The sequence below is a fragment of the Antechinus flavipes genome, chromosome 3, assembly GCF_016432865.1.
Source record: "Antechinus flavipes isolate AdamAnt ecotype Samford, QLD, Australia chromosome 3, AdamAnt_v2, whole genome shotgun sequence".
Lineage (NCBI taxonomy): Eukaryota > Metazoa > Chordata > Mammalia > Dasyuromorphia > Dasyuridae > Antechinus > Antechinus flavipes.
This window is the reverse complement of record NC_067400.1, coordinates 575,470,578-575,498,552: the sequence shown is the minus strand read 5'-3', so window position 1 is coordinate 575,498,552 and position 27,975 is coordinate 575,470,578. Positions and strand designations below refer to the sequence as shown.

The following is a 27,975-nucleotide window of genomic DNA, read 5'->3' as shown; positions in this document are numbered from 1 at the left end:
GGAAATGGAAGCTTGACCCCGCCCCTAAAGGTCAGCCTCTGAACATCCAGGCCCCTCCTATTCGGTGTAGAGTCTGGCTTCGCCCCGCCTCCTCCCCGCTCGAGGAAACTACGGCGGGCGTCAGGGCTGAGCATGCGCTCTCAGCGACAGCGCATGTTCAGTGGCGGAGACCGGCTCTGTGCGTGCGCGGGCGGCGCCTCGGCCTCCGAGAGCCCTGGGCCGCGCGGGGTCGCGCGGGCATGGCGGCCTCTCTGTGGATGGGGGACGTAAGTGAGCACGCATGAGCAGGCAGAGGGTGTGCGGGCGGAGCTGTGGGCGGGCTGGGTGCGGGGGCATAGGGTGTCAGGGGCTCCCCCTCAGTAGGTGGTGTTTTGAGCCGAGAGTCGCCTGGGGGATGGGAGCGACTTGGGTTCGAATCTCTGCCTTGGCTCTTCCTTCTTAAGTCTTCTCCATGCCTCAGCTTCTTCCTCTGTAAAATGGGCTCTTGTGGCAATGAGTGCAAAAGACTTTGGGTCGCACTTCCTACTGTCCTTGTCCATTAACGATTTTCGGATTAATAGGGTTGAGTTCCGGACCTTGCGCCTGAAAGAAGGATGCTCGTCCCAAGGAGATGTAGGTGGCATTCTGACAGTTATAATAGTCCACAGAGAGAGAATCTATTAAATGCTTACTGTATACGGGATGGAGCATTTATTAAACACCCACAGTATTCCAGGCAATGTCCTGAGAGATGGGGCGGGCTGGCGCCAGAAAACCGAACAGTGCCTACTTTCCTGGGGAGAACCCTAATGGTTCTCAAGGCCTGGCCCCCTTCCTGTCTTTTCTGGCATTTATCCATGATTATCCTTCAGCCGCAGAGGACCCTCACCCACCTACTTGCGTGTCCAAACTCCAGACCTTTTCCCCTGGTCATTGCCCAGTTGCCCTCCTCAGAGAGTCTTAGCTTTGATTTGAGTCTTAGCTTCCTCAGCTTCTTTCAAGATAGCACAGTCCCACGTTTGCAAGAAACTTTCCTTCTCTGTCCTCCCACCCCTAGTTCCTTGCTGTTCGTGCCTAGTTATTTACATCCGGACTCCCCTGCTAGAAAGTGAGCTTCTTGGCTTACTCATTCCATCTGAGAAGCAATTTGAAATTAATGCAAAGGGGCTAAAACCTTTTTGACCCAGAGATTCCATTGAAAGGTTTACATCCCCAGAAGGTCCCCACAAACACCCAGCTATTTATGCAGCACTGTTTTTGCCGCATCAAAGAATTGGGAGGAGAAGTAGTTGCTCATCGATTGGAGAAGAATCTAAGCACATTGTGGTCTGTGATTGTGATTAGGATATTAGCATGAAATATTACAGAGCCTTAAGAGGTGAGGAGCACCGGGGTGCATAGAGAGCCTGAGTCCAGATGACCCTGGTCCAGTCACTGCATGCTGATCGCAATTATCCAATGAGCTAATTTACGTGTGTGGCACTGCTAAAATCCAAGATAAATGGAGCAGAGCCGGGAAAGTCACAGCAATGAAAATGGAAAGAATCACTACCAAAAATGTTAAAATATTATTAAATTACAAAGCACAAACATGGCGCCAAAGAAGAGATGAAAACACACCCTTAACCTACTCCTTTGCAGACAATGAATATATTTTTAGATCCTTCACCCTTGTGAAGGCTGATTTTTTTTTTTTTTTTTTTTTTTTTGTCTTTAAATACGTTTTTGGTTATACAGGCTAGTTCTCTGGGAGGGGGGAGCAAAGGGAATACTGGAAGATATTTTGGTGATATAAAAAAAGACCAAAAAACATTTATTTTTTGAGGAATGTGAACTCTCTGAGGAGGATACGTTTACTTGTCTTTTTGTTTACTTTGATGAGTTTACTTTGTTTTAGTACATAGTAAGCACTTAATAAATGCTTGCAGATTGATGAATTGGTTAATTGAATTTGTTAAGCATTGAATTAGAAGCTGAAAGAGAAATAACTCCTTTCAGAAGCTTATATTCTACAGGAAGTAGATGACTACTAGTCTGTAAATGCAAAGAAAATATAAAATGTGAGAGGAGACACTAATAACTGAAGAAACCCAGAGGGCCTCCTGTAGGAGATGGTACTAACCTGAACCTCAAAAAGAGGCAGAGTTTGAAAGTTCATAAACTATTTTATAGGTTAGCTGTTTCCTTTAATTCTCACACAAAATACTTTACTTTTTCTCATTGGATCCTTTGCACAAGCCTGTAAAGTAGCAATTAGACCCATTTTACAGATGAGGAAATTGAGATTAGGAGAGGTTAGCATGAGCTTGCTAGGACCACACACCTAGTAAGGTTTAAAAATGAGATTCAGAATCAGGATTCCTGTTTTGAAGTCTGTTTGGTCTTGGGAGGTAGACATTTCAGGTATTATTTCTATGTTTCAAATGAGGAATGTTCCAAGAAGTTGGGTCCATGGCAGTGTTGAATAAGGCAGGCCTGGCCTCTCTCTGCTACTAAGGGGTGCGAGAATGAGAGAAGAATGGGAAAAAATGGGAGGGAAAGGGCCTTAGGAGAAATAGGGGGTATTTCCCCTTTGGTTTTCCTAACAGTGCTGCTTTTCTTGTAGCTGGAACCCTACATGGACGAGAACTTTATCTCGAGAGCCTTTGCCACCATGGGAGAGACTGTGCTGAGTGTGAAAATCATCCGCAACCGCCTCACTGGGTACTGTATTTTGCAAACTGCTTCTGTTATGAGGATTCTGCAGTGGTTTCTTGATGTTCTCTTCTCACATCCAAATCACTTCCCAATCACTCCTCCTCCCTAGTAGAACGCTCCTTTGTAATAAATGAATAGGCTCAAGCAAAATGGATCAGTGTGGTCAAAGCTGAAAAGGTAGGTCTCTTCTTACCCCGTCCTGCACCACTACTCTTCAAAGAGGTCAGAGGACACTAAAGCAGTCAGCAAACAGCTGAGGTGGAACTTGAATCCAAGCCTCTCCCTTTTATCTTCACCAAGCTGTATCTCTGTTTCACTTAATTTTTTATGAACTTTTTTTCAAATCAACACCCCTACTTCCCTACTCCCACATACACTCCCAATGAAGAAGCAAAGAAATTAAAACTCCCACTGAAACATATTGTGGAAAAACTTTTACTGTTTGAGCCTAATTCTGCATAGATAAGAGCCCAGACCTGTTGCTTAGAGACCAATTCATACTTTGGCCATGTCTGAGAACATCCTGCTCACCATTTCCCACAGGACAATAATATTCCACCATAATCACATACCAGTTTATTCAGTTATTTTCCAGTTAGTGGGCATCCCCTCAATTTCCAATTTTTTGCCCTGAGAAAAGAGCTATTATATTTTTGTACATATAGGCCTTTTTTTTTTTTTTAATCTCTTTTGGGATACATGCCTAGTAGTGATGTTATTAGATCAAAGGGTATGCGTGATTTCACGGCCCTTTGGGCATAGGTCATATATTTTGATCAATTAATGTCAATTGGGGAATGGCTTTTTCTTATATATATATAAATGTGACTCGGTTCCCTATACATTTGACAAATGAGGCCCTCATCAGAGAAACTAGTTTCAAAATTCTTTTCCCAATTATTATTGCCAACTGAATTTCCCATCTGTTTATTCTGTTCTCCCTTTGCTTTCATTCTGTTCAAATTGGCCATGTCCAAAAAAGATACTCCAATCCCAACTCTTGAGTCTGTCATCGAGACATTTCTCGATCAGGAGCTGGGTAACATGTTTCATCATGAATCCTCTGGAATTGTGGTGGACTGTTGTGTTGATTGGGGTTTCTAAGCCTTTCAAAGTAGTTTGTTCTACAAAGTAAATTGTTCTGTTGGTTCTGCTCACTTCACTTTGCTTCAGTTTGTACAAATCTTCCCAGGTTTTTCTGACACCATCCCCTTCATAATTCCATATAACATGGTAATATTTCATCCCAATCATATACCTTATTCATCCATTTTCCAGTTGATGACTATCCCCTCAGTTTCCAATTTGTTGCCATCACAGAAAGAGCTACTATAAATGTTTTTAGACCTATAGGTCGTTTTCTCTTTTATTTGAGGCATAGACCCCAGATGGTATTACTAGGCCCATTGATATGCACTTTAATGGCTCATTTGGGACCTAGTTCCAAAGTGCTCTCCAGAAGGTTTCCACCAGTTCACAACTCCATCAGTAGTCTATGAATATACTTGTTTCCCCACACAGCTCATCCAGCATGTCATTCTCTTTTGCTGTCAGCTTTGCCAATTTAGTGGGTGTGAAGTGGTCCCTCAGAGTTGCTTTCATTTATATTTCTCTAAAGTATTAGTGATTTAGAGCATTTTTTCATCTGGCTATTGGGTTTTTCCTCAGAAAACTGTCTATTTCCTATGATCTCCAGTAACAGGAAACTCACTACCCTACAAGCACATTATGATTGAATAACTATATTTAGGAAGTTCTTCCTCATATTGAACTGAAATCTGCCTGTCTGCAACTTCACAGAACCATAGATCTAAAGATGGATAGGACCTCAGAATATTTAGGCCAATTCTCTCATTTTATTTTTTTCCTTGTCAGTTTTGAAATGAGGAAATGGAGTCACAAGTGGGTTAAGTGACTTGCTCAAGATCACAAAGGTAGTATGCATCATATTTGAACTCAGGTCCTCCACTAGTCCCTATAGCCTTTTAGCCATTTTCATTTCCATTAGCATTCTCAGATAGAACCAGAACAGAGAGAAGGGAAACCTTAAGTGAATAAGTGATTACTCTTTTCTGGACCTCAGTTTCTCCAGCTGTCAAATAAGAGTGATTCCCGAGTTCCCTTCCAATTTTAAACTGAATAATTTCTTCAGAGCTTTATACTTTTCAAAGCTTTGCATAAGACTTTGTAGCTAGAAGGTTGATAGTTGAAGGGAGAGACCTTTGGGCCTGGAGTCAGAAGGACCTGAATTCAGTCAGCCCCAGACACTTAATAACTTTGTGACCCCTTAGTCAAGTCACTTAATCCTGTTTATCTTAGTTTCTTCATATGTAAAATGAGGAAAAGCACCTACCTCCTGGGAGTGTTGTGAGAATCAAATAAGACAATATTTTTAAAAGTGTTTAGCGTGGTGTCTGGCCCATAATAAGTGTTATATAAATGTTTGCTATTTATTAACTATTGGCTATGTGGCCCTGGTAAAAATCATTTAATCACTGACTACCTTAGTTGCCTTATCTGTAAAAAGGAGATAATAATAGCATTTACCTCCCAGAATTATTTTGAGGATCAGATGAGATAATATTTGTGAAGTGCTTTGCAAAACTTAAAGTGCAATGATAGCTGAAAAAAATGATCTGTACAAAGTTGGGTGGGAAAGGTATAACTAATCAGCAATTCATGTAAAAAAGCTCTGAGGCTCTTAGGGGACTGCAAGTACAATGTGACTTAACCATGTAATGTGGCAAGCAGAAAAAAATGCTCATTGATCTTAGGCTGCATTGTTTAGAGTTCATATTCAGGAGGAAGGAAATGATAGTCCTGCTTTAATTTGTGGTGGCCAGATACATACCTGGAGACCTTTCTTTCTGAGTGCCTTGTTTGAAGAAGGTACCTTTTTTTTTTTTAATTTTATTTATTTTTAATAGCTTTTTATTTAGAAAATATCTGCATGGGTAATTTTTCAACATTGACCCTTGCAAAATCTTCTGTTCCAAATTTTCCTTCTTTCCCTTCTCTCCCTCCCCTAGATGACAGGTAGTCTAACACATGTTAAATACGTTAAATCCAATATATGTATACATATTTATACAGTTATCTTGCTGCACAAGAAAATCAGATCTAGAAAGAAAAAAAAAACCTGAGAAGGAAAACAAAAATACAAGCAAACAATAACAGAAAGAGTGAAATGCTATGTTGTGATCTACACTCATTTCCCATAGTTCTCTCTCTGGGTGTAGCTGACTCTTTTCATTACTGAACAACTGGAACTGGTTTGAATCATCTCATTGTTGAAGAGAGCCACGTCCATCAGAATTGATCATTGAAGAGTTTTGTTGCTGTGTATAATGATCTCCTGGTTCTGCCCATTTCACTCAGTATCAGTTCATATAAGGCCTCTCTGAAATCATCCTGCTGGTCATTTCTTACAGAACAATAATATTTGATGATATTCATATACCACAACTTATTCAGCCATTCCCCCACTAATGGACATCCATTCAGTTTCCAGTTTCTGGCTATTACAAAGAGGGCTGCCACAAACGTTTTTGCACATTTAGGTCCCTTTCCCTCCTTTATAATTTCTTTGGTATATAAGCCCAGTAGAGACATGGCTGGGTCAAAGGGTATGCACAGTTTGGTAACTTTTTGAGTATAGTTGCTCTCCAGAATGGCAGAATCTGTTCACAATTCCACCAATAATGTGACTTGCTCAAGATCACATCCCCTCCAGCATTTGCCATTATCTTTTCCTGTCATCTTAGCCAATCTGAGAGGTGTGTAGTGGTGTCTCTGAGTTGTCTTAATTTGCATTTCTCTGATCAATAGTGATTTGGAGCACCTTTTCACATGACTAGAAATAGTTTCCATTTTTGAAGAAGATACCTTTACCAGTTAAGAGTTTATGCAAAGAAATGACCAGAAACTAGAGATCACACACAAGGACCACATAGGGATCATTTGAAGACTGAGGGGAGCAGGCTAGTGATAGCAAAGAAGAATGAGACTTCTACTTGGATGCAGAAGACAGAACAAGGGACAATTGGGGGTTGTTGCAAAGAGACAGGTTTTAGCTTAACAGGCCCCAGCATATTAATTGCAGAGCTGTCTCAAAGCAGAACAGCCTGGCTTGGGAAGGAGTGGATTCTTCCTCCCTGCAAATATTTGGTGCAAGTTAGATTCATGATCTTGTGGTTGGATTTGTTGTAGCAGAGTTGTGATTAGGTACATGAATGGGTGAAATGAGCTTTGAAGGTCTTCCCAACTCTGATCCTCTGCTGCCAGACATGATTTCACCCAAGATTACTGATTAAGTTAAAATTTACAGGTTACAGATGCCTTGGGAGATAAAGAGCATTCCATCATTTGGGTATTGAAACAGAGTCTCCACTGAGGAGATTATTGAGGAGATTCTTGTGTGGGAAATTTCTGTGATTTCATTTTGCCATCCTTTCCCTTGCCATGACCACCAACATTAATGTTAATATTCTTATGTATGTAAGAATATGTATCCATATGTATGTATGGATGAGAAACAGTGTGTCACAGTGGAGGGAGACCAGACTAACACTGATTTGTGAGCCAATCTGCTTATGTTTTATTGTTTTAGACAGCTTCCCAAGCCTGGAAGTCCCTAGAAAAGTGTGTTCCATTGGTTAGATAGAGTTTTCTCATCTGAGATCAGTATAATCACATATCTAATTCCTGTCTTTCCCATCTACACATCACTCTAGCCAATGTCAGGAAGTCCCAAATCAGACCTGACTGTGACTCTCGGCAAGTCATTTCCCCTCCCAGAGGGAGCCCTCCCTCCTCCCAAGCAGCCCTCCAACAAACACTTTTTGTGGTACATTGGGATGTACATTGATTGATGTACCCATCAAATTATATAAGAGAAGAAATCCAGTGGGTAACCAGCGGGAACTTCACTGGACCATCCTGCTCCCTTTCACAGAATTGTAGATTCAGAGCTGAAAGGGTCTTGATGAGCACCTTGTCCAGGTTATACATGAAGAAGCAGACCAGAAGCTCCGGGTTCCCCGGATTCCAGGTTGCCAGGCTGGGAGCTGACCGTATGTCCTCTGGCCACCTCCATCCAGGCTTTTCTTGGACACTTTCAATTAGGGCCTGAGAGATCATTAATTGAGGAACTAAGCTTCCTGTCCTAACCCTGATCTCACCTCTCTTACTCTCCAGGATCCCTGCTGGCTACTGCTTTGTGGAGTTTGCCGATCTGGCCACTGCTGAGAAGTGTTTGCATAAAATAAATGGAAAACCCCTCCCCGGAGCCACACCAGTAAGGATCATGAGTTTGTCCCAGGAGCCTGAGTGAGACTCGAGGTCCCAGGATAGACATGACCTGTAGGCCAGGATGCGTGGTGCTCCAAGGGCATCTCAGGCATCTTAGTGCTGACCCGTGAGGGTCTTCTGCCCCAGCAGGCCCACCTGGCCCACCAGGAAGTGGATAAGCTTTAGAGGGGCCTGAGGCTCAGAGAGGTTAGCCAACTTCTCTGGGGCTACACAGTAAGTAAGTGCTGGAGGAGGGATCCCAACCCTGGACCCCGCAACTTCTGGCAGCTGTTGATCATAGGTGGCAACAGCAAGGATGCTGAGGAAGGGCTTTCTTTCTGTGATCTCCTTTGTTCCTCACAGCAACCCTCTAGGATAGGGAGTGCAAGTGTCATTATTCCCATTTTTCAGATGATGAAACTGAGGCTCAGAGAGGTTTACTGACTTGCCTAAGGTCACCTAGCTTGTAAGTGGTGGAGCTGGAACTTGAACCCAGGTCTCCTGACTCCCCAGTCCCGGGTTCTTTCCACTGCACCACCCCACGCTGTACCGAGTTGGCACACCAGTGAGTACATCATGGTTATTTCATGCCTCTTCTGAATGTTGTTTGGCCCTAGAGTGACCCATTCCTGACCCTGCCCTGTTGTTTCAGGCAAAACGCTTTAAACTGAACTACGCCACTTATGGGAAACAACCCGATAACAGGTGAGTCGGGAGAGACCCCAGAGCCACCCCCTGTTCTGGTGGCCACAGGGTGGCCAAGCCCTAGGTAATGTCTGGCTGGGACCATGTCTAGCTGTCAGTTTTTTTCTTCCTTGCGGTCATGGTCCATATTTTCTTTTTGTATCCCCTCATACAAAGACACACACACATACACACGTGCATGCATGCACACAAATGCAAATACCAAGCAAGTGGGGGGAGGGCATAACATGGTCTCTTAATATAAATTTTAAAAGAGGCTGTAGCTTTTAGAAGTCCTTTTGGGCTCAGGATTCCTGAGTCACTCCCCTTTGGAACCCTGCCAAGTTATCCATAGCCACACCAGTCCACGTGGGGTTTCCATTCCTGTGCGTCCCAGGGATGACCGTGACATCAGTGACAGCTGTGACTGATTCTGAGCAGAGGATGGGTCTCCTCAGTGACCAGGGGAGTCTTCCCTCTAGGCCCAGAAGAAAGGGAACACTGGAGTGGATTAGCTAGACAAGGTTCTTTTGAGCAATTCTCCTGCTCTTCGTTTCTGAATTGTGTTCTTCTCTCTCCCTCAGCCCTGAGTATTCGCTCTTTGTGAGGGACCTCAGCCCAGACGTGGATGATGGCATGCTCTACGAATTCTTTGTTAAAGTTTACCCCTCGTGTCGAGGAGGCAAGGTGGTCCTGGACCAGGCAGGAATCTCTAAGTAAGGCTGCCCACCCCCCTCCAGCCCTGTGTTCCCCTCTTCGGGAGAGCTGTCAGAATTTTGGAGAGAGTTAAAAGGAGGAGAGTCAGAAGGGGACATGCTCAGGGGGCTGAACGCTGGTTCCTGCAGTGAGGGCCTTCAGCCTCTGAGCTGGGAGGAGGTACACAGGGCTCCATATAAAGCACCAGACTCCATAGGGCTTTTGTAAATATAACCTCCTTGATTTGCTGAGTTTAATCAAATGGATTTCACAGAATGTCAGAGCTGGGAGGAGCCTTCCAGGTGGTATATTCTGAGGCCTTCATTTTAGAGGAGGAATAGGGAAATCAAAGTTCCTCAGAGTCACACAATGAGCCAGCAGAACTGAATCCTGGTTTCTTAGCTTGCAGTCCATGGCGGTTGGCCTTTTTCATTGCTGCCCTGGTTCCCTTCATCTCCCAGAGCCAACGCCACCAAACTGTGAGGCTGCTCTAAAGAGTGTGCTGATGATGTCTTTCTCTAGAGTTCATTCCTCTTGTCTTTAATATGAGAAAACTGATCCTTCCCTATCCGACATCCTGGGACTCTGCACCTCAGTTTTTCCTCAACCTATTACTTATCTCTTCTGGGCCTCAGTTTCCTGATAAAAACTCATGTTAAGAAAGTCCTGGAGAGAGAGAATGTCAACCTGTTCTTATGACATGTGTGTGGCTGTGGAATTTTGGGGCACTTGAAACACCCCTTTATTCTGAACATCTTCTCTATCCTGGCTTGTCACAATTAAAGTGGGGATTGCAGGCCACTGGGTCTAGGGCAAGAGGAATGCATTAAAGCCTCAGGGCAGAAATCTTCAAAGGGATGAGCTGCAGTCCTAGCCCTCCCTTTGTAGACTCATTCTTGCTGTGCACCTTTGGAGTCCTCCTTTTTTTGGTGGGTTTCCATACCCTGAAGGGGTTGCATGAGTTTGAGAACTAGCTGAATCCTGCTTGTAGAGTGAGGCCACAGAAAATCACCAGACCTTAATGTCTTTCCACACTCTAGGTTATCATACAGATGTCTGTACCTGTACCCATTTTCCTTGGGAGCATAGTTCTTGGTTGGTTGGTTCTGGTGTGTTAGAGGTTCCCCACAGGTTCAAGTCCAAGGCTACATTTAGTATGGTGACCATAGAGAGCATTTCTAGAAGCGTGTCTTGTGTACCCTCATTCATTTATTCAGTGAGAATTTGTGCCCCTCACTCTGTATTAGACCTTAGAGGAATACAGAAAAGTAGAAGACATTTGAAATGGTTAAAAAGTGCTAGATCAGGGGCAAGAAGGTCACAAGGCAGTGTGTGTGACACAGTGCCCAGGGAGAGGGGTAGGGAGCTAGGCTGTGATGTCAGAGAAGCAGAGAGCTCTGTACCCAGAAGCCAGAAAGGTTCCTTGGGGATCTGGGGTTTGAACTTGGCTGTGAAGGTTGGGGAACATTTGGCTAGATAGGTGGGCAGAGGCCTTTCCAGGGAGGATGGCTAGATGGCTGGGGAAGGCCAGGCTAGGAGGCAAAGCATGAGGGGAGATTGAAAGGAGATTCTGAGTTCTTCCAGATCCTAGCTCAGGAATCCTCCATGGTTTTGACAGTCCTGCCTATTTCCCTGGGAGGACCTGAGCATGGCCCAGTGTGATCCCTGGGACTGAGCTGACACTTCTTTTTCCAGGGGTTATGGTTTCGTGAAATTCACAGACGAGCTGGAACAGAAACGGGCCCTGACTGAGTGCCAAGGGGCAGTGGGGCTGGGCTCGAAGCCAGTGCGCCTGAGCGTGGCTATTCCCAAAGCGTAAGTCCGGAGCCTGAGGGAGGGGTCCTGGCATTCCCCTCAGCTAGGGAGGGACCTCTGAAATCATTTAGACCCACAGCCCCCTCCTTTCAAAATGCGATCACACAGATAGGCAAGTAAGTGGCAGAAGCCAGATTTGAACCTGGGCCCTGCAAAGCCAAAGCGGACCCTCGTGCTGTACCCTACACCCCACTGACTGGCTGCAAGGGTCTTCATTGCTCTGAGGAGTGCCTTCCTGCACTCAAGGCTGTGGGAATACTAGAAGCTCCAAACTCTCACTCTTCAGAACCAGCCTGAGATTTGGTGCGGGGAGCCTGAGCCTGGGCTTTGGAAGGAGAAGGGATCATGGCTGGCTGGTCAGCCTGAGGGACACTCACCTTCCCGGATCCCAGTGCCCTCCTTCCCCTTTCCTCCCCACCAGGCTTTTTAGGTAGCAGAGCAGAAGGGTGCTGATTCTTCTCCATCTCAGGTGGTGGATAGGGCTGGGGGTGGGGTGCTGCCTTCCTTCCTGGGCATTTGTTTCTGACCTGCCTGGGCAATAGACTTCCAGCCTGATGGGGGAAGGGCTGTTGGTAGGCAAGGACTGACCCAGTTGGAGGAATGGCTTGAAACATTTGAAGGGAAGGAAGGAACAGTTAGCCAGGATTCATCCCTGACTACTGTGTGACCTTGCACAGGTGTCCGTCCTCAAGGTCTTAGATGCTTCATTCTCAGATCGAAAGGGCTAGCCTCCATGTCCTCGGAGGTCCCTTCTCAGACTCTGGCCTGGCCTCCTTCATAAGGAGTGTCTCCTGGGGCACTCTGGCCTGGGAGAGGTCCAGAGTTGGGGCCGGCAATTACAGAGGCTTGTCAGCTTTGTCCATCCCTGTGCCCTAAGGAACAGAGTGAAGCCTCTGGAGTACAGCCAGATGTACAGCTACAGCCTCAACCAGTATTACCAGCAGTACCAGAACTACTACGCACAGTGGGGCTATGACCAGAACACCGGCAGCTACAGCTACAGCTATCCCCAGTACGGCTACACCCAGAGCACCATGCAGGTACCTCTGGCTCGGGGGGTGGGGGGGTAGAGGGGTGTGCAGAACAAGGGAGCCCATCAGCCAGCCCTGGGGGGGAACCAGTGGGAGGATGGGAGGGTCTCTGTAGAGAAGCAGATGACCACATAGCAGGGGGTAAGAAAGCCTGGTTCAAGACAGAACAGGCCATCTGGTTCTCTTCCTGGTGACCACATGTGATTCCTGCATCTTAAATGGTTGTCTTCATTTACTTTTCACTGGCAACATAAATGTGATCCAAAGTTTCTTTAATAAAGTTAGAATTGACAATAGTGTTGACGATGGGGTCCAAAGTCCTGAAGGGCCCCATTTTGTTAGTAGTGGTTGTGGATTCCTGGAGGCCCTCACCTGCCTCTCCCATCTCCCTTTGACAGACATACGAAGAAGTTGGTGATGATGCATTGGAAGGTAAGGTGCTTCTTTCCCTGAAATGCTTGCCCCTTTCTGACTGAGGCTCTTCTACGGCCTCAACTATGTCCTCCTTTTTTCTTCTCTGAAGTCAAATTAAACATCTAGTGGAGTCAGAATTTGAACTCAGGTTTTCTGACTTCAAGACCCTACACTGTGCTACTCACTCCTTGTGCTTACTTCACTGGTGTTCGGCTGAAGGGATCGAGCAGCCAGGGACCCCAAACCTTAAATTTGTCCTTTCCTGGTGATGGCCATAAAGCCGGAGAGCTGAGAAGGCCCACAGTCCTAACACAGCTGCTCCTAGCTGAGGCCCAAGAAGGCCAAACTCACAAACTCTGCAGCCTTCTCAAGGCCTCTCCCCACTTGCCTGCTAGAGGTATGGACCCCAGACAGCTCCTGCCAAACATGACCAAAGACCAATAACACAGTGATGGGGGCTGCCAGTGTCTGCAGCATTCTTCTGAGGTGCCTCCCCCCCCACTTCTACCCATTACAGTGGGGGAACTGTGAGATTGGTCATTATATTCAGTTTTGAACTTCTTTTTAGTGCTTTTTTAACTTAATATTATTTTAGTTATGTGTGTATGTCATTCTCCTGGTTGTTCTTTCTTTAAAGCTTCATGAACAAGTCTTAGATTTTATTTCATTCAATTATCAAACTTCCCCACCCACACCATACACACACACAAAGGGAAAAAATACCAAAAACCTTTGTTACAAGTAAGCACAATTTGACAAAATGAATTCTCGTGTTGGCCATGTCTACAAATGTGGGTCCCATTATACATCTTCTCTCCTCTCCCAAAGGAGGCTGGCATTGTCCTTACCATTGGTCCTCTCCAATTATGCTTGATTAAGAGTTCTTAAGAGTGACATACACACAGTAACATGTTTCTTAAGAAGGCAAGTGTGGGGTTAGCTAAGTAATACAGTGATTTAGAGCTTTGGCCTTTGAGTCAGGAGAACCTGAATTCAAATCCTCAAACATGATACTTAGTAGCTATGTGATCCTGGGCAAGTTACATAATCCCAATTGCCTCACTCAAAAAAAACAAAATTGTATACAATGTGCCAGGTGTATTATTGGCCTTTCCCTCAAAGAAAAGTAAACTTAAAGTACTTTCAGAAGGGAGAGAGTGCTGCCCTGAGAGGAAAAACCTCCTGAAAGTGGCAGCCCAAGGAATCTAGGAATTTAAGAATGTGACTGAGGCAGGAAGTACTCCCAATCACAAGGACCTGCCTGCCATTACCTTCTGCTCCTGAGACAATATTTGGTTTTTGTTTTTTTGTTTTTTATTGTAATAGTTTGTTGGTTGTTCTGTCTGCTTTTTTTTTTTTTTTTTAAATAACTTTTTATTGATAGAATGCATGCCAGGGTAATTTTTTACAGCATTATCCCTTGCATTCACTTCTGTTCCGATTTTTCCCCTCCCTCCCTCCACCCCTTCCCCCAGATGGCAAGCAGTCCTTTACATGTTGAATGGGTTACAGTATATCCTGGATACAATATATGTGTGCAGAACCGAACAGTTTTCTTGTTGCACAGGGAGAATTGAATTCAGAAGGTATAAATAACCCAGGAAGAAAAACAAAAATGCAAGCAGTTTATATTCATTTGCCAGTGTTCTTTCTCTGGGTGTAGCTGCTTCTGTCCATCTTTGATCAATTAAGGCTCTCTTTATCAAAGAGGTCCACTTCCATCAGAATACATCCTCAAACAGTATCATTGTTGAGATATATAATGATCTCCTGGTTCTGCTCATTTCACTCAGCATCAGTTCATGTAAGCTGAGACAATATTTGTAAAGCACTTTGTGTGCTTTGGAGATAGTTGTTATTCTTCATCCCCACTGATCAAATGGCTTTCATTCCTTCTGCATAGGGGCTTTGGGTACTTTTGGGAATGTAAAGCCTGTCCTTGGATGTCTAGTCTCCTAATGGGAGAGCCTGCCTGGAAGCAAAGGTAGTTTCTGGGTTAGGCCCTGTCCTTTGCCTGCTCAGTGACTTGGATAAGACACTTCTCTCTGAGCTGAAGTTTGTTTCTTCCAGCTGTGAGAGCTTGCTTTGCTTACTTCCTCATTCTCACACTACTTCCCAGAATTCGGCTATCCTGCTACATAGGAGAACATTAAGAATGTACATATTGGGACAGCTAGGTGGCGCAGTGGATGGAGCACCAGCCCTGAAGTCAGGAGGACTTGAATTCAAATTTGACTTCAGACACTTAACACTTCCTAGCTGTGTGACCATGGGCAAGTCACTTAACCCCAATTGCCTCAGGGGGAGAAAAATGTACATATTGTATCCATTGTCTATGTTTAAAAAAACTTTTTTGAGGGTAATTGCTCTACAACCCCATGTACTCCCACTCCAGAGTAATGTCTTCTTGAAGAGCTCTGAAGAAAAGTGAATGCTTGTAGGGCAAAGCTCATAGCTTTGAGAGTGACCAGAGCTGGCAGTTTAACCAGCCAACTGACCAAGAAATTTATTGAGTACCAGCTTTGTGCAGAGACTTGGGGGACATGAAGATGCCCTGCTGTCAGGATGCTCACAGTGTAGATGAGTTTTTGTTGCTGTGAATAGTCTGGGTTTGGTAGCATTATACACTGGGATAGCTACTGGGACTTTGGACATCACCCAACCCAGACCCTCATTTGAAGGTTGAAGATCCCTGGGGAGCTTAAGTCATTTGCAGTGATACTGAATGACTTAGGAGATGAGCTGGACAAGAACTCGAGGCCCTTTGACTCCCTGGTTCTGTGTTCTTTTCACTGCTATCTCAGGCATAAGTTTGAAGTGCCTATTGTGTACTAGACAGTGAGGATACAGAGACTGTTGGGGGAAAAGCCTGCTTGCCTGTATCTAAGTGCACACAGAACATGTGCTAAATCTACAAGGCAAGTTTAGAGCAGGGCAGGGCCAGAGAGGGAGGTCTGGAGCCCAGAGGTATAAGGAGTTAGTGCACTCCAGGCACTGGCAACACTTACTTCTGTTATACTACCAGCACTTAAAAAAGGATCACACTGCATGTTACACCCAGCCCCCAAGTATACTTGCTTGGTGACAACAGGTGAAAGACTCAGGGACTACCACCTCCTGTCTTAAGTCCTCAGTGAATGTAATGGTGAAGATGTGGTCCTGAATTGGCAGTCCATCATTTGGGGATGCCCTCTTCCAGTGAAATCATGGGTCCAGTCCAGTTGACTCTCTGTAATACTCCTGATGCATTTTCTTTTTTAAATTTTTTATAGCTTTTTATTTACAAATACAATATATGTATACATGTCCACAGTTATTTTGCTGTACAAAAAGAATTGGACTTTGAAATAGTGTACAATTAACCTGTGAAGGAAATCAAAAATGCAGACAGACAAAAATAGAGGGATTGGGAATTCTATGTAGTGCTCCTGGTGCATTTTCAGTCCCTTCCCACAGCATCCCTTCATCCCTATTCATTTTTTTTTTTCAAACTTAAAAGGTTGCTTATTGTATGTGCCTCGTTATTCGCTATTAAAAATGATGTAGGTTGTTGCAGTGGACAGAGCATGGGTATTGGAGCCAGACGACTAGAATTCAATTCTAGCCTCACATTATAGTCATTTGGTTACTCTGAGGGAAAGACACTTATCCTGACTCAGTTTGCTCAGTTGTAGAATGAGGATCATAACAGTACCTATTGTACAGGATGTTGTAAATTCAAGTGTGACATTCCCAAAGCACAAGTGTTTTCTCACAGGGTACCTGATACTTTTCCCCATGTCAAGCCAAGAACCTACTAGGTTAGGAAATGTTGGATCTTGCCCTTATTTGCAAAGGTCACTTACACATGAAGATAATTTCCTGCTTACATGCTCTTCCTCTTACCTGTTCAGACCCAACACCCCAGCTGGACGTGAATGAGGCCAACAGGGAGTTCATGGAGCAGAGTGAAGAGCTCTATGATGCCATGATGAACTGTCACTGGCAGCCTTTGGACACTGTGTCATCAGAGATCCCTCCCGTGATGTAGCCTGGCTGAGCCCACAGCTCAGCACTTCTGCAAGGACTATGGGAAGAGGAGGGCCATGAGGAACATTGAAAACTTTTAACCTTTTTGAAATGTAATTTATATAGTTTTTAATAATTAAATATTTCCTTAAATAGCATATACTCCAATTGTTTGGGGAACAAATGAGGCCTTCCAGTCTTCTTCCATGAAAGGGACTCCCTTTCAAAATGGTTTGTGGCAAGCCTGCAGCCCCATCTCAGTAAAGGCTTAGCCACTTACTGGGAAAAGGACTAGTCTCAAAGCCTTTAGAAAAAAAGCTTGTCTTCGAGCTTTCCTCTGGTATAAGCATATGTTGCAACATATGGATCCAGCTCTTTGAAAGTTAACTTTATGGAGTAATAATCTGTGTGGCAACATTAGCTAGTTCAGGAATTATTTGGAAAGGGCTTTACAACAGATTCCAAGGAGCCCCGCAACATTGTTGGGTATGAGAGTTTGGATTCTTGTCCAGTAACAAAGTTTCCAGTATAGGGGTAATGACAGGCCTAAAATCACCTCAGTTTTCACACAGAAAAAAAGTTAATCACAAATAATTCAATTTGTATTTATACATTTTTTATTGATAGTTTTTCCCAGTGTTTTCCTTCATGTAACAAAAAACTAGTAATACATAGAAGAATAGTGATACATGTTGCCCTGCACCATGCTTATGCAATGCCCCATACCCAGATAATTGAAAACCAAAGTGATTTGCTTCAGCTTTTTCTGAAAGAACTCGCCAAATATCTTGTAGAGGTCCAGCAGGTGGCTTCTGTGGGGGGAGGGAAAGCACAAACACAAATTAGTAAGCTTACAACTGGACCCAACTTCATGAGTAATTGTATTGGGTGTCTGGTCTCAGTCCCATATCCGCAAGTGTCATCCAAGTTATGTCCACCAGATTGAGATTCATCCTTGACCAGTCAGTTTATAATCCAATCGAGATCCCTCCCTGACTTGGGCAGAATCAAACAGGCCTATAAGTAAGCTGTTCCCAACTCTGCAAAGTTTAGTGGTACCTTCCCCTTCTGAGTAGAAGGCCTCTTCCAACACTACTTGGCAGAGGTTCAAACAAAGACCATCAAGACTGCCTCATTATGTATATGCACCATAGGATCCCCTTTTAGGACCTCAGCACAGATGAGGGGACAACTGGCTCCCCAGAAACTTACCTGATAAAATCTGATCCAGCAGAAACCAAGCAGGTATCTTTGTCAGGCGTGTGCTTCAAGACTTGCTTTTGAGCACTAAGGGTAAAAAATAAAGCTGACTTGAAATTCAACTGGCAAATCTAATCGTGCAACATCAGACTTGGTCCTACAAACCTCAATAAATAGTTAAGCAGCTAGACAGAAAAAACCCCAAAGTCTCATCTTTCATGTAGTGAATGGAGACACTTTGCAGGAGGCACCTAACTTCTTCCCCCTATTTGTCCCTGGGTGTGTTTATAATATAGGAAAGTTGAGTGGCAGCTACAGATATACAGACCTGGGCTGTCAAAGTCTTTCCAGTATATTCTCGCATGTAGTTGGAGACCCTGTGGCTACTTCAAGCCACAGCCCTTGATGAGACATGCTGTTTTGCACTATTCAGAATGGAAACCCAAGTTCATTTTGGTTTGGGTACCCTCCTCAGTGGTGTGCTCTACCTATGAGTACAGTGGTATGGCACCTACACATTTGCAAGAGGTGGGTGAAAGCAATACCATTCAGGACCCAGAAGCAGGATAGCCTGGTAAGTCAGGTTTCAGAACCTATCCACCACTCAAGCTTCAAGAAATCCATCTTAATGACAACTCTGGTAATCAGATGCCAGACAGCAATCAATAGACTGACCAAATCTCTCACCCAATTCACTTACCTGAAGATCACAAGCCAATCATATCATCCTCTTTTCAACTCATGGTCAGTATCAAATGTTCCTAGACAAGAGGTGAAAAAAACAAGTGAAGTGAGTGAAAACAGAATACAGGGTCTTCTGTATTAGTACCAGCAGTCCTCTGACTTCCTTCCCCTCAGCCTTAGGTCTCTTGGTTTGGAAAATGGGGTTAATAGGCTTTGCTATTCATCACCATTGTCTTCATAGAATATATAGAACACAATGTTTTACACCCTTCAACCCTTAAAACCTTGTTAAACCCAATTTCTCAAAGCTGTTATTCAGTCAGGAGGGCCAATGCCTCCTCACCAGCAGAATTCAGCTAACAGAAGCAGCTTGTGTCTTTTCCCATAATGTTGCTGTCCTATTACAGTGTTAAATAGAACAACGACCGTCGGGAAACTGTCACTCTGGGCTCCTTTTTGACTGCAACAGCTATAGCAAGAACTGTAGCAGCTTCGATAAGGGCCAAGTAGCAAGGCCGAGACCGACTTCACTTCAAAAGCTCCGCAGGCTGGTCCCCTCAAAAGCACAGATCCTAGAGCATGATGGCAGGTCACCCCCATGCCATCCACTGGCCATTCCCTAGGTAGACCCCAACCAAGGTCTGTGTTTAAGGGCAGCTCTCCACTAGCTAGTTTACCCAACCCAATTCTCCACAGGATGTTAAAATGCAGTGCTCCTAAGTCACTACTGGGATCTCATTTTCCAAATGCCTCTTGAACCTCCCCCCATCTTATTAGGAGGGCTAGATCAGGCCCCCCTGTGGTGCTTCCCTCACCCCACTTAGCCTAAGGGAGGCAAAGAGGAAGTATCACGACCAGGCACGTGGAGCCTGGAGACTCCGTCCTTTAGTGTGGAAATTTGGGGGATGGAGAAAAGATCCCCAAAGTTCTGTTTCAGGACTCCTTCCAGCTCCCGTTCCTTAGCTCTGGTGTCATGGCTCACAGTAAGCGCTTCATAAATGTCTACTGAAATTAAAGTCTCTTGGAGCTCTAGTCCTTTTACAAATGAGACAACCGGCCCAGGAGTTAAGCGACTTGCCTTAAGTCGGTCAGAAACAAATTTGTTAAAAGGGGAAAGCCCTCCCAAACCCCTTTTTCCAGAGGATTCAGGGTTGGAAAGGTCCAACCGTTAACCGATCCAACGACTTTATTTTACGGAGAAGAAAACTGAGCCCCTCCCCCAACGGGGTTTAGTAAGACTCGTTTCCACACTCTGAATGAGAGAATTTGAACCCAAACCCTGACTTCAAAATCAGGGTTTTTTCCACCCCACCACTCAAGAGCCCCCCCTCCCAACTCCAAATCCCGGACAGAAGGCGCGGCGGCCCATTCACCTTTCCGATCCTTAGACTTTCCTCGTCCGTTACTCCCCGGCCGCAGGTTAAGGCCACGTGGTGTGCCTATGGAGGACGTTTCGAAGGGCGCTCGGCTGCTCTCATCGCGCATGCCCAGTGTGCTTCGCCCCTCTAGGACAAGCCTCAGTCTCCCTTTCCGCAACAAAGGAGGTTGCTGCTCTCACCAAGAATTCTCCATCTGGCACCCTGGGGAACCCTCGTGGATCCATCAAGTCGCAGGGTTCCTCTATTGGGATGCGGAAAGTGGAGGATACCCACAGACCCATCAAGCAGCTTGGCGTAGAGAAAGAACAACCACCTCTCGGGAAATCCTTTATATACCTATTGGTCTCGCCCCGTCATGCCTCCTCACGCCGCTTGGTGATTGGCTGTTGTCAGAGCGCGCGCCGCGGCGCTCCTGGGAGTTGTAGTTCTTGCCCACCGCGCAGACGAGTGATGTAATCCCTGGCATAAGCTGCCCCACGCTTGGCACACCTTGAACCTTTGCTTTTGTCCACGTGGGGCCCTTGAAATACCTTATGGTTTTGTCCTACTTGCCTTAGGATAAAGAAGACCCATGTTTGGGGCAGCTAGGTGGAGCAGTAGATAGAGCACCAGCCCTGAAGTCAGGAGAATCTGAGTTCAAATGTGACCTAAGACACTGAACACTTCCTAGCTGTGTGACCCTGGGCAAGTCACTTAACCCCAATTGCCTCAGCAAAAAAAAAAAAAAAAGACCGATGTTTGAATTCCACCTCAGTGATATATTTATTTCCGCTCTCCGAATCTGTTTCTCATCTTCTCACTCTGTCTTAGCTCGGACTGTCCCTCCTCTCTAGGCTTCCTTCAAAGCTCACCTTGCCCAGCGTCCTCTCCTTCCCAGCCTCTCTCCCACCCCCAGTCTTCCCTTTGAGATCCCCTTGAATTACCTCTGTGTAATGTTCCTCTCCCCCCCCCCCCCCCACTGCCTCACAGTAAGACATAAGCTCCTTGAGGGCCTTTGTATCCCCTGAGAGCTTAATAAAACACTTCTTGATTTGACTTGACTTCAGAAACAAAATATCTTCCCAAGAACTCCACTGACTCCCTGGTGAATGTGGGAAAGATTCATTTTACATTATTGCAAGAATGCGTCCCTAGACGAATAGACAATACTCCCGGACTCCAAAGGCAACATTTTATTTCCTATCCTGAAGTCCCAAGTCCCGCCCCTGATTCCCCATTAATTGGATGTTACAGAAGTTATACGTCATGAATCTCCACCCCCTCATTACATAAGCGATTCCTGCTCCCAATGAGCTTACATTTCTAAAAAGGGAACCGATAACAGGAGGGTTAAGAGTAAAGAACAAAAGATTTTCTTCAAGTCTCAGACTTTCTTTTTTTTTAAATAACTTTTTATTTACAAGATATATGAATGGAGGATGGTTTCAGAACTGATGCTGAGTGAAATGGGCAGGACCAGGAGATCATTATATACTTCAACAACAATACTATATGATGATCAATTCTGATGGACGTGGCCATCCTCAGCAATGAGAGGAACCAAATCAGTTCCAATAGAGCAGTAATGAACTGAACCAGCTACACCCAATGAAAGAACTCTGGGAGATGACTATGAACCATTACATAAAATCCCCAGTCCCTCTATTTTTGTCCGTCTGCATTTTTGATTTCCTTGTACACTATTTCAGAGTCCGATACAATATATGTATACATTCTGACATGTATACATATATTGTATCTAACTTATACTTTAACGTATTTAACATGTATTGATCAACCTGCCATTTGGGGAAGGGGGTGGGGGGAAGGAGGGGAAAAGTTGGAACATATATCTTATAAATAAAAAGCTATAATAAAAATATAATATAATATATAAAAATATAATAAAATAATAAAAAACCAAGATATATGCATGGATAATTTTTCAGCATTGACAATTGCAAAACCTTCTGTTCCAACTTTTCCCCTCCTTCCCCCCACCCCCTCCCCAGATGGCAGGTTGATCAATACATGTTAAATACGTTAAAGTATAAGTTAGATACAATATATGTATACATATTTATAGTTATTTTGCTGCATAAGAAAAATCAGATTTAGAAAGAAGCTAAAAATAACCTGAGAAGGAAAACAAAAATGCGAGTAGACAAAAATAGAGGGATTGGGAATTCTATGTAATGGTTCATAGTCATCTCCCAGAGTTCTTTCTCTGGGTGTAGCTGGTTCTCTTCATTATTGAACAATTGGAACTGATTTGGTTCATCTCATTGTTGAAGAGAGCCATGTCAGACTGATGAGATGAAGTCTAGTTTTCAGAGCTCCTGATATGGGAACCAAAAATATGATGAGGTTTAGGTTTTGGGGTTCCCTTTTATAGGGAACCAAATGATAAGGTCTAGATTTAAGGAACCAAAATGAAATTAGGGTTTCTGGTGGTCAGGGAGTTAAATGATAAGGTCTAGTGGCAGGTTCGGGGTTCTGGTGCAGAGATTCTTTGTAAAGGAATTTACAAACCCAAAAACCTAGATTGATAAAAGAGGCTTATTACAGGGATTGGACAGTAAAGTTAACATAAAGTCTTGTTAGGGAAATAGTGATGGTAAAGAGAGGGTAGTACTGGAAAAGAACATTATTCCAGTGGGCAGAGGCTTCCTTGGCATAGTGTGGACATGCTTAGAACCTCTGCAAAGAGAGGATTTTAAATTGGCTCTTTTATAATGGGAGCTTTGACTACAAGCTGAAGGGGGATAGTGGGTGGAGTCCCAAATTGGCTCATCTACAAGCTGGGTTTCAGCTTGAGCTGGAATTTGAATAGAATTGTGTAAAGGGCTTAAATTCTGCACTGAGGTGGGACAACAGAGCACTTAAGGCTAATTACCGATTAGACAATACTCTATTGGCATATGCTTGGAAAATGGTCCTTCCTACTATCCTGTTCTGGCTCGATAATTGGTGTATACAGAGAATTGTAGGAGGGACTAGGGGTGGAGTAAGATTAGCCAGGGTCACTTCTGAGCGGGAGATGAAGAGGAGAGGTCATGGAGATTCTACATCCATCCAATTCAATCCTACTCCTAAAACCAAGAATAAAGACCAAGGACTTTTGCTTATCCTGACTCTGGCTGATTCTAAGGTATCCAGGGTGCTAACTTGGTCATCACAGAATTGAATGAGTTTCTTTAATTCAATAGGGTTGGAATTCTTTTGTTCAGGACTGAACCAACTCCACCTAGATAACAGAATGAAACTTTTGTCTTGTTTTCCTCGGGCAGGGTCCCTCACTGAGGCAGAGTTGAAGGAGATTTTCTCCTTCGAGGAGTTTTAGAGTTTCAGGGTTCCTTCTTCAACTCTTTATTTCAAAAGTCAGTCTCTGCTCCCAAGGAGCTCACTTTCTTTTGGGGAAGATAAATTCCACATTTAAAAAAAAAAAAAGCTGGAGAGATCTCTAGGAGCAAAACAAAAGTTTATTGTATGTTGTTGTGAGAATTGGGTATCCCACCAGTAGAGCAGGCAATGGAAGGGAGGAGGAGGCACCTTCAGGACAGGTTTGACACTTAATCCCAAACACAAATACCCCTCCCACCACTGACCCTCATCCTCATTGGCTGAGGGTCTTACATTCTAAATGCAGGAACTACCCAAGAAATTGAAGTTGACCAACAAGTACATAGTTGCCCATATTTTGATTGAAATAGGGAAAAAATGATATCATGGGAGTATAGCAGGAAAGAGACTTAAGTATGCCCTTGAATCAATGCTCAAAGACCTTCAGGCCTACTCCAACTCTGAAGTAGATGAAGCCTTACTCGATTTTCACACCTGTCCTGAGAGATCTCACCTCATCTAGTTCAAAGCTCTTCCTGCTTTTTTCAGCTCTCTTGGCTCCAAGGCTCCCAGATTCTTCACCCTAATTCTAATTTTCACTTATGGTTCTGGGAACACTTACCAAATCAACACCACCATTGTCAGTCAATCCCAGTACGGCTCCACTGATCATTCCTGTGATTTCTTGGATGAAACAAAGATCCTTGGCCACCCTTCTCAAAGAAGCGGAGTATTTCCCAATCGTATACAAGCTGCCTATGAGCAGGAGTGGCCTTTGCTTTGGCATTTTGTATTCCCAATGTTTAGCATCCTGCCTGGCATCCGGCAATTGATTAATACTTTTTAATTCATTCATTCAATCCACAATCACCTAAGGAAACCTAGCTTCACACTCAGCCATCAACAGAATTACCAAAAAAAAAAAAAAAAAAAAAATCTGGGTTTTTGCCCATTAAAGGCTGTTTGAGATCAGATTTTTGAACTCAGGAGGATTAGTCTTCCTGATTCCAAGATGGGTGCTCTCAGCAGGGCATCACCTAGTGATCAGATGGGCAGATGTGCAAACACTGGTGATGTGATCTTGTCCCAAGGACTCCAGACACAGGGAGAGACTGGATACTAGGTAAGGGAGTGTTAGACCCTTTCTGGGGTAATCTCAAATCTGTGCTGGGACCCCATGAATTGCCACCAACCAGCAGCTTTGTTGGCCATTAGTTATTTCTGAGCCACAGATCCAAGAGAGATTGAGAAAGACATCTGGAATCTTTTCTTTTGGAATGCCAGATCTCCACAGCCCTAATTATCTCAGTTCTAATGAGCAGAAAAGGTGGGTTGCAATCTGGGGGATTGAGGCAGAACAATTCAAGCAACTGAGGCAGAACAATTGGGGAAACTGAGGCAAAACAATTTAGGGAAATTGAAGCAGGACAAGAAAAGGAAACTGTGGCACAACAGCAGTACATGTGCCTTTTTCAATATCAGACCTTTCCCAGATTCAGGAAAAACTTAGCTGTTATTCTAAGGACTCTACTAAATAAATTAAGAGCTTTAAAGGCTTCTTTCTCCAATTTGATCTTATCTGAGGAAATGTTAACATCATTATCTCCCTCTTGCTGCATCATAGAGGAGAGAGAAAGAATCTGGGATCTAGCTCAGAGTTTGGGGATGATAAGGCTGAATCCTCTTCCTCCTGGGGTAGATATTCCCCAGGGACTATTGCTATCCCAGTCACAGATTCTGGATGGGATTATCAGGAGGAAAGCAGAGACACAGAGAGAAGGGATCATTTTCTAATCTGCTTCATTAAAGGCATGAAGAAGGAAATTAAGAAGCACTTTAATTATGAAAAACTTAAGGAAGTTACCCAAGGGCTAAGGAAAATCCTGCCCTCTTTCGGGAGTGTCTTGTAGAGACTCTAAGAAAATATGATAATCTGGCCCCACTTCTCCAGAGGAAACTATCCTCAAAATGTATTTTATTAGTCAGTCTGCCCCAGACATTGGGAGTGTTTGGGGCAATTGCACCTACCCAAACTGACTACTCAGGAGTCACTCCAAATGATGTACAGAAAGAATTTATTAGAATCTCGAGAAGCAGATCATCCTGGCCTGTGGGCCTGAAAGGACAGCAAAGATATCCACAGGAGGAGAGTCATTCACTTGAAGATGCTTACAACTTTTATACATTTCAGACAAAGAACACCCAAAATCTCACCCTTTATAGGCTGTGATTGGTTATATAAACCTTTATCTCCCTATTTGGTCAGTGGAATGCAGTGAAAAAGGTGATATACAGCTTCGGTCACTTAATTCTTTCTTTGGACAATGGAATGCAGTCCAGGGCTCATCTAAAATCACGTGACTGGAGCCTATAGGCCTGATCTACTTTAGTTAACAGTCTCTGATCAATATGTGCTTAATCTGTAAATTCTTCACCTTTCCACACAGGAGGAAGCTGCAGAAGTTAGCCCTGGGTCTTCAAACTTCCAGACACAACTGTTGGAAATAACCTTTGGGGTTTTCAATAATAGGGAACAAGCTGCCTCAGGGGAGAGCGAATGCAGAGCCAGGGGATTAGAGAATAGGCTTAAATTTTAGCCATTCCATAATCTGAGAGAAACCCTCAGGCCTGTGCCCAAAGTGCAAACAGGAGGGGCGATGGAAGAGACTGCCTGTAGTAGGGTCAAGTGTCCTCTTCCCAATGCAAAGTCCTCTAGGCTCCTCAGGATCAGGAGTGATGGTGCCTGGTATTTGCCAGGCTTCCCCTCACTCCATCCTGATGGCTAAACCCAGAATAACTTTGAATGTGGCAGATATGTCCATTGAATTTCTCTCTGACTTTATAGAAGCTTTGTATTCCATCCTGTCCAGTTTTCTGGCACCATCTGCTCTTCCCCACCCCTCACCCCCATAGGGTAATGGGAATTGAAGGAAAATTTAAGAACTGTTTTGAGACCTTCCCTCTGTCTCCTTGGTTTGGTGACTTGTTATTCAAATATTCTTATCATCTCCTCCTGTCCTACCCCCTTGTTGAGGTGTGACTTGATAGTGAAATTGGGGACCTAATTATCACTTCTCAGATTTCCTAGTATATGTTTTGTGCTTCTCTTAAAGTCTTTCCATATTCCATCTGAAATATGGGAGGAAGTAGCTTCCTCTGTCTGGGACCAAGTATCTCCCGACAGGCTACTCTTGCCACCCCAGCTTTAGTGTGCCTCTGGGATCCCACTGTGTTCCGGAATAGGTGCAATTCCCATGAAGCCAGAGGCCAGAGAGAGATTGCAACCCACCCCTCTCACCCCCCCATAATCCAATGAAATATTTCTTAACCACAAGCTTTTGGTTCCTTGACAGTCTCCCTGAAAGATCCCAGGGTACCCACAATGGCTTTCTACTTTATACCTTAAAGATGCTTTCTTTTTATACCACTGCATAAAGACTTATGATTTCTTTTTTGCCTTTCAATGGGCAAATCTGGAGAAACCTATCCCCCCACCAATAAACATGGAAAGTCCTACCTCAGGGCTTCCAAGACAGCCCTCACTTATTTGGATAGCCACTGGCTAAAGATTTAAGAGCCCTGGAGCTACTTAATAGCCTCTATCATGTTGATGACATCTTGATCTGTAGCCCAACTCAGGAGGCTTCTCTGGCTGCTGCCATAACAAACTTTAACTTTCTGGGATTCCCAGGCTATAGAGATAGCCTGTCAGTCTGTTAAGTATTTGGGCCATCCTGTTTGTAGTGGCCAGAAACTGGAAAATGAATGGATGCCCATCAATTGGAGACTGGTAGGATAAATTGTGGTATATGAATGTTATGGAATATTATTGTTCTGTAAGAAACGATCAGCAAGATGATTTCAGAGAGGCCTGGAGACATTTATATGAACTGATGCTGAGTGAAATGAGCAGAACCAGGAGATCATTACATACTTCAACAACGATACTGTATGAGGATGTATTCTGATGGAAGTGGATTTCTTCGACAAAGAGAAGATCTAATTCAGTTCCAGTTGATCAATGATGGACAAAAGCAGCTACACCCAGAGAAGGAACACTGGGAAATGATTGGAAACTATTTGCATTTTTGTTTTTCTTCCCGGGTTATTATTTTCTGAACACAATTCTCCCTGTACAACAAGAGAACTGTTCAGTTCTGCACACATATATTGTATCTAGGATATACTACAACATGTTTAACATGTATAGGACTACTTGCCATCTAGGGGAGGGGGTAGAGGGAGGGAGGGGAAAAATCAGAACAGAAGTGAGTGCAAGGGATAATGTTGTTAAAAAAATTACCCAGGCATATTTTTTGTCAATAAAAAGTTACAACTTAAAAAAAAAAAACAACTTCCTTTTAGCATTGGGAAAAAAAAAAGTATTTGGGCCATGAATTAATTCCCTGAACCTGCCTCTAAGAAACAACTTTGTACTTTCTTGAGCGTGGCTGGATTTTGTAGAATCTGGATACCTAATTTTGGGATTATTGCCTACACCAAGCTATTCATTTGGGAAAAGAATGCCCTCCAATGTCTTGTGAAATCGATTTTCACTGGTCACAAACTGGGAGAAACAATTAGGCAGATCTGCCAGCCCTGTCTGGCGTCTGCTCAAGTAAATCCTGAAGGGGCTATTAAACCATTCCCTCTCCTGAAGCCCCTTCAGAACAGGGATACATACCCAGGAGAGAAATGGCAGATAGATTTTATACTTGTGCCCATGATATAAACTGAGATCTTTTGTGGGGGGAAGGGTTGGAGAGGTCCTGATGTGA

General features: G+C 44.1%; 1 protein-coding gene, 1 long non-coding RNA gene and 3 other non-coding genes across 6 annotated transcripts; 1 reads left to right on the top strand and 4 right to left on the bottom strand.

Annotated features, from left to right (window-relative positions):
* Positions 1 to 149: 149 nt before the first annotated feature.
* On the top strand, positions 150 to 17,428 carry TRNAU1AP (tRNA selenocysteine 1 associated protein 1). 2 transcript variants are annotated; one of them, XM_051988037.1, is made up of 9 exons: positions 150 to 266; positions 2,585 to 2,682; positions 7,873 to 7,972; positions 8,618 to 8,670; positions 9,234 to 9,365; positions 11,041 to 11,160; positions 12,044 to 12,200; positions 12,590 to 12,623; positions 16,499 to 17,428. In XM_051988037.1, exons 1-9 carry the CDS (start codon positions 240 to 242, stop codon positions 16,633 to 16,635), a joined length of 858 nt encoding a protein of 285 aa, XP_051843997.1. In that variant the 5' UTR covers positions 150 to 239; the 3' UTR covers positions 16,636 to 17,428. The 2 variants fall into 2 exon arrangements, with proteins under 2 accessions (XP_051843997.1, XP_051843996.1); XM_051988036.1 differs by having other exon boundaries at positions 151 to 266; positions 12,038 to 12,200.
* Positions 17,208 to 20,189, bottom strand: LOC127555599 (uncharacterized). Its single transcript, XR_007952240.1, has 4 exons — positions 19,871 to 20,189; positions 18,514 to 18,574; positions 17,826 to 17,900; positions 17,208 to 17,425 (listed from the first exon to the last, which is right to left on the bottom strand). It is a non-coding gene; the product is annotated as an uncharacterized LOC127555599 (long non-coding RNA).
* On the bottom strand, positions 17,504 to 17,577 carry LOC127558534 (small nucleolar RNA SNORD99). Its single transcript, XR_007952911.1, has one exon. It is a non-coding gene; the product is annotated as a small nucleolar RNA SNORD99 (small nucleolar RNA).
* LOC127558511 (small nucleolar RNA SNORA44) lies at positions 18,102 to 18,231 on the bottom strand. Its single transcript, XR_007952890.1, has one exon. It is a non-coding gene; the product is annotated as a small nucleolar RNA SNORA44 (small nucleolar RNA).
* On the bottom strand, positions 18,868 to 19,004 carry LOC127558496 (small nucleolar RNA SNORA16B/SNORA16A family). Its single transcript, XR_007952876.1, has one exon. It is a non-coding gene; the product is annotated as a small nucleolar RNA SNORA16B/SNORA16A family (small nucleolar RNA).
* Positions 20,190 to 27,975: the final 7,786 nt, after the last annotated feature.

Coding starts and splice junctions, on each gene's coding strand:
- TRNAU1AP (XM_051988036.1), top strand. CDS start 240: ATGGCGGCCTCTCTGTGGATGGGGGAC. Junction 11,161..12,037: donor AGCGTGGCTATTCCCAAAGC/GTAAGTCCGGAG, acceptor CTGTGCCCTAAG/GAACAGAGTGAAGCCTCTGG. Junction 12,624..16,498: donor TGGTGATGATGCATTGGAAG/GTAAGGTGCTTC, acceptor TTACCTGTTCAG/ACCCAACACCCCAGCTGGAC.